This window comes from Sinocyclocheilus anshuiensis, unplaced genomic scaffold (assembly GCF_001515605.1).
Source record: "Sinocyclocheilus anshuiensis isolate Anshui unplaced genomic scaffold, SAMN03320099.WGS_v1.1 scaffold487, whole genome shotgun sequence".
NCBI classification, from domain to species: Eukaryota; Metazoa; Chordata; class Actinopteri; order Cypriniformes; family Cyprinidae; genus Sinocyclocheilus; species Sinocyclocheilus anshuiensis.
The window spans coordinates 52,641-59,184 of NW_015548240.1; the positions used below are offsets into that span (position 1 = coordinate 52,641).

At 37.1% G+C, this 6,544-nt stretch overlaps 1 protein-coding gene across 1 annotated transcript in view; it reads left to right on the forward strand.

Annotated features, from left to right (window-relative positions):
• Positions 1–6,544, forward strand: part of sgpp1b (sphingosine-1-phosphate phosphatase 1b) — an 18,628-nt gene that overhangs the window by 5,853 nt on the left and 6,231 nt on the right. The window contains exon 2 of the mRNA XM_016442261.1: positions 3,182–3,271. Coding sequence (XP_016297747.1) covers positions 3,182–3,271 — 90 coding nt within the window. The remainder of the gene's footprint in view (positions 1–3,181; positions 3,272–6,544) is intronic.

Genomic DNA, 6,544 nt, shown 5'->3' on the forward strand with positions numbered 1-6,544 from the left:
TCCTCTAGGTTTCTTGCCATGCTGCGGACGCAAGCTTCAGACGAAGAAGTGAATGATGTGTGCTCCCGGCGCCTATTTATACTATAGTCGCACCGGTAGTGACGTCATGGCTGTCGCCGGCCAACGAGTTGGTGTTTTTTCAATGTATGCTTCAGACACGGGTCACGACGAGGCGTTCCCCATAGCGACCCCTAGAGGACGCAGTGTCTCGTTCCCTACTCAGGGAACCATGGTTACATAAGTAACCTGAGACGTTTTTTAGCAACGTCATATGACCCCTTTAAATAAGAGCTTCTGCCAAATGTAAATGAGAGTCAAAAAAACAATGTTCAGTCAAGTTTGTGATATCTGTGAGTATTTCAAGAATATTTTAACCATTGGCCCTTCAGTATGGTTCAGTCAGTTTCTTGGGTAAGTGTGTGTGTGTTATTTGAATTTGTGTGAAGACGCTTCAGCAGGATAAGCAACACACTCATGCACATAAAAATAAACGTTCTCAGTCTCTTACTGGCTGACACTCCCTCATACTGTTGTCATGGAGATTACAGGCACATTATTAATGCAATATACTTTTACACATACAATCTTAGCCATCAAAGCTCTACCCTTCTCTCTCACACACACCAGCATACACAGCTGCAGAGAGCTCTCACACACACATATAGTCTATAATCAGAGGCAGATGTTTAGCATATGAGGTTAGCTAAGGCTCAGATGAAAGGGAGAGAAAGATCTCTGTGAGTTGGTTCAGCTTGTGGTCCTGCATCTGTGTCATGTGGTCTCAGGGCATGAGGTGCGGTCTGGAAAACCAGCATGGTCTAACTCTCTATGTTTGAATCCTTGGGTTTTTTAATGGTTGTGTTTCTGATGTTCATCTGAATCACTTGACACAGTTACACTGTATGACACCATAGAGGTGTGTGCTACAGCGGGTGCATTTGTTCTGTTGTCAGAGACAATCTAGTCAGACATATGGCTTCTCCTCCATGGTTTTATAGTTAATTCGGGTTACTAAAGTTTGAAATGTAAATTCAACATTGAGATCTGATCTTATCTTCTATTTATCGTGTCCTCTGATCTTTTGCTAAATTGCATTGCAGTAGGCAGAAGCCATGTTATGTGTTGATCCCAACACAGTGGCATTAGCTCAACCAATACCATGAGTTTGAGGCAGAACTTTCTGTTTGCCGACCAATAATAGTCATTGTTTTTGCTATTCCATTTGGTGATGGTAGTGGCACCGAATTTACATAATTCACATTTAAGTGATCAAAACTCTCTCCGGAGTCTTGTAAAACTGTGTAACCGAGCTCCTGCCACAGTAGAGATTTCCACATAACAGACACATTTAACTGTTTGTGTTAGTTCTCCTTTTCCCTTTCATTCAGGGGATGTCTTTTGCAAGGCAAAGCAGAAGTTAGAGGTTAAATGTTTTGAAAAATATTTGTTCCCAGTTTCACTGAGCTGAAGGGAACAGCACGGAGGGAAATGTCCTTTTCCCTTTTATTATACTGCACTGAATGGAAATCCCTGAGTTAAAGCAGCATATTATTTGCTGTGTCATTTTCCTGGCAGCTGGTGTTTCACTGTAAATCCACTGCTGTACATGTTTAAACATGGACGTTAGTGCATATAAATCTCTGCTGGAGTGTTTAAACTCTGCAGTAATCTGTTTGAGAAGGATGTGGGCAGCCAAAGACACAGACAGGCGGCTTAATCCGAATGAACGATGACTAGGAATGTGTTGCTTTTTAACATTCATGCAAGTTTTAGCAATTTGATACAAATGAATGTTTTTAAATAACCTGAGAACACATGTACACGTGAAACTCAAACCTTGCATACTGCATGCATAAACTTGCATACTTGCCCTACCATTTTTATTAATACTTTTATTTATCAATGATGTATTCAATTAAAAGACATTTATGTTACAAAAGGTTTCCATTTCAAATAAATGCTGTTCATTTGAACTTTCTATTTAAAATGTATCATGAAGTTATTTTGTGACAAAAAAAAAATGTGTGAAATTGGACAATATTTAGGTTTTTTTTCATTCTAAACATCCTGCTATAAATAATTATGAAATGTAACTTATCTGATGAAATACAGAGAGTGTTTATGATTAAATGTTATGTTTGTTAACCAGCATAGTTGGTTAAAAGTGTGGCAGCTCTTTTTACAGTTTCCTTCTGGCTTTGGGTCACTCTTTTCATCTGCCTGACCATCTTTTGCTTTGTGGGACAGTAATTGTAGTTAAGTGGTTGTTTTATGGTGTGCTGAGGGTTTGACTTCAGTGTTTGTTGGTTGAACGGCCGTTGTACCACAGGAGGGGTCCATCTGTTGACAAATGCATTATGCAAGTGGCAATGATGAGAATGGTATCGCTCATAGATACTACCATGGACACTTGAGACATATGGACACACACCCAAAACAGATACCCTTCAGCTTCATGAAACAGGTTAGCATTAGCTGTGGTGTCACTGTGACACTGGGCTCACAGCCAAACATGACGACACTGGGTGTGTATGTATGTATGTGTGTGTGTGTGTGTGTGTGTGTGTGTGTGTGTGTGTGTGTGTGTGTCTCTGCACACGTCTGCATGTGTGCTTACTTGTTTTTTAGAACACCATCTGTGTGTAAGCTGTTATACTGTGTTACGGAGTTCTTTCTACACATCTGGTTTACTCTATAGTACTACAACTCATGGAAATGACAGAGAGTGAGACAGATAATGTATCCTCTGGCTCCTTATGAGAGATGACAGTGTATGTTTTCTCACACAGGCTGTTTCTCCTCTGCCATCTGTTGTAGTCGTGTGTGTGCAAAAAGTTAAAAGCAAAGCAGTCCTATATAATCCTTTGCTGGTAATTCATGTACATTGATGGACTAGCTTGTTCAAACAGTTTCAAAATTCACTTTAAGTTACATCTGTGCAATTTGTGTTGTTGATAAAATGTGAATAATTTTAACCATTGAATTCATTCTACACATAAATCAGAAAGCACTATTATAAAAGCACACAGGTAATCAATGGTTAACATTTATGCCACGACTGATGAGTTTCATTGTGAAATTTTACAGAAGTTGTCTATCTCATCACCTGAAGCATATTCTAATCTGTGTGTGTGTGTGTGTGTGTGTGTGTGTGTGTGTGTGTGTGTGTGTATTTTCACAGTATCCTCTGCTGCTGGGTCTCTCTCTAGCCATCAGCTGGTGTGTCCTGGTGTGTTTGAGCCGCATATACATGGGCATGCACTCCATACTGGTAAGACAAATTAAAACAACTGAAACATAAAACTTCATATTTTTATTTATTAATAGACGATGGAAGGATGTCATTTTTAGAGATACAAGATAAGTTTGAACTATATCAATATTACACACTGTTATATTTAAAGGGGTGGTTGATTATGATTTCACTTTTTTTAACTTTAGTTAGTCTGTAATGTTGCTGTTTGAGCATAAACAACATCTGCAAAGTTACAACACTCCAAGTTCAATGTAAAATTAGATATTTTCTTTTAAAGAAATCACTGTTTAAGGACTACAAAAAAGGCTGGTAGGGACTACTGCAAGATTGCGTATTTCTATGGGAAATACATTTTTTTTTTACAGAACATATAATGCCGATAAAATGCTTGAAAGGGCTTCATAGAACCAGGAACTCATCAGACCGTTTTGACGAGAGCGGAAACAGCAGTGTAGAATAAAGGTAAAACATGTGAAATGTTTTTTTAATGAAGCATGAACGCATAGCATGGTACACTGCTCCGCATAAAAACAATCAAGGCTTCGAAAAAAGCTGATCAACCACCCTTTTAATAATGCATGCTAATTTCTGCTATTTTTAGATTTAGATTACCGCTGCTGTTATCTAACGCTCACTTAATGTTCATCTTAAACACAAATAATTTACTAATGGAGTTAGAAGTAATCAAATCTTAAATGAATATCCATTTTTTGTACTGTACATTAGAGCCCGACCGATATATCGTTTTGCCGATATTATCGGCCGATATGAGCCTGTCGCCGATATATCGGTATCGGCGAATATGCCGCCGATATGAACATTTTTTTTTTACAGAACATATAATGCCGATAAAATGCTTGAAATGGTGTAATTACTTAGTTTGTCCAGCAGAGCGCGCTAAAAACCCATATCGGTCGGGCTCTACTGTACATTATAATGTTGTGATGCCTAAATTCACTTGTAGCATTAAAAACAATTAGTTTTAGTTTTCAGGTTAATTTTATTTAGGTAAAATAGAATAGAATTTTATTATCAGTCATAGCATGAAAATAAATGTCACCTTACTGGTATCATATTCAACATAAAAATCAGATTTAAGAAGACTGCCGCTTTTGTAAAGGCCAGGAAACATTGAGGTTCCTCATGGGGTGTGTGTGTATGTTATTCTTGGTTTATCTGTGTTTGTGTGTGGATGTTATCTGTGTGAGTGTGTGTTCATTTAAAAAAAAAATCCCTGGTGTTTCTTTACTGGGCCGGATAATTACCAGCAGTAGTATGTATTTGTGCGTGGATGCAGATCAATTTGATATGTCTTTACTTTTTAAAGGAAAGATCACACATATGGCTTGAATAATAAGCATGTTTGTGTGACCTGAGGCTAGTCAAATAAACTGTGAGCGGCCTGGTTTAACTACATCCATCTGTTTGGGTCTCATGTTGCCCCAAAATCCCCATTCATTATAAGCATGTATCATGCACGTGTACAGACATGGTAAATCCCATCGGTGATGTCTTGTTACAGTAACAAATGGTGTAATTTTGCAGAATGATTTCATCTGTTGGCGAGGTGTCTGTCTGGATGACTTGATTTTTCAGCAGTCCTGAAAATTTGGTGTTTCATATGGGTGTTCTGCTCCATGTCTGCTTTAAGCAGTAATGTCACCCTCAGGGTGACCTCATCCGTCTGGTCGCCCTGTTGGGGTGATGAGTGGCCGTTGCCCTAGAGATTGTTCCCTTGGCAACCGTGGGATTGTCTTAACACTCTCATATTCACGAGACAAGAAGGTATTGTGAAACTAGTCAGATGACACACTCTTTGGGAAATGTTATGGCCAAATAAAAGGCTTATTAAAATTATTATTCATTATGTCATTGATTGACTAAAATCATAGCTAATATGTTTTAATATGCTAATACTGTTTTTTTTTTTGTGTATAAATTTACCGTTTCATGATCCAGAGTGATACTAATCTTTCAGTCAAGCTTTTATCTCTAGCTTTGATTCATTTCTCTCTGTTGTAAGAATTTTTAGCCCTTTTTTAAATGTCATTTTTTGTGTTTTACTGACTGAGAGGGTTTGATCTGATTGTCACACTTTGACAGTTAAAGAATCACTAGAACAGACTAGTGTTGTCACGGTACGAAAATTTCAGTATTCGGTACCAATACCAGTGAAAATCCACGGTTCTCGGTACCAATTTCGGTACCAAAGCAAAACACAAAAACATGCTAATTGAACAACATTTTTATTAATAACGTTAAACAAAAATTAAATGTACAAAACCAATGCCATTCTTTATACTTATTTAAAATTGTTTCAAGTTTTTCCACAAGTAATAAAGCTTTCGGATAGCGCATCAAGAACCAGGTTGACCGGGTACTCTGTACCACCGGTACTTAAAAAAATCTGGTACCGTAACGTTTTCATTTTTTTAGTACCGACTTGGTACCGAAATACCGGGTCTTTTGACAACACTAGAACAGACTGAAGAGAGATAGGATATCTCTCTATCTTACACTTGTTCGGTCAAAACATGTACACGTGCAACATGCAAAAGCAGTGAACTCACAGCAGATGTGGAAAATGAGCCCATATTGGTTAATGACTGATAGATAAGAGAGAGAGGGGTGAGGCATGTCTCATGAAGAAAATGTTTCTGTTCTTTTGAACATAATTTGAAAACATCCAGACAAATGTACTTGGGGGTCCACAATGAAAACAGCTTCATAAAGGGACTGAATGGTTTCTGTTTTTGCATCTACAAATGCTGAAAGGCCAAATTTGAGGTAGGGCTGGACGATATGGCCAAAATTTATATCACGATATATTTCTTAATTTCAGTCGATACGATATAATTCCGATATCGATATGAACATTATTTATCTGAAATAGAAATCTTTTGTAACATTATAAATGCCTTTATCATCACTTTTGATAAATTTTAAGCATCCTTGCTAAATAAAATTATTAATTTCTATAATTTCTTTCCCAAAAAATGTATCAAAATTATGCTGAATGGAATAGTGTATATTGTTACAAAAGCTTTTTATTTCAGATAAATGCTGATCTTTGGATCTTTCTATTCATCAAAGAATCCTGAAAAAAAAAATGTACTCAACTGTTTTAAATATTGATAATCAGCAAATCAGCATATTAGAATGATTTCTGAAGGATCATATGACACTGAAGACTGGAGTAGTGATGCTGAAAATTTACCTATGTATGATCACAGGAATAAATTACATTTGAAAATCTATTCAAATAGAAAGCAATTTTAAATAGTAAAA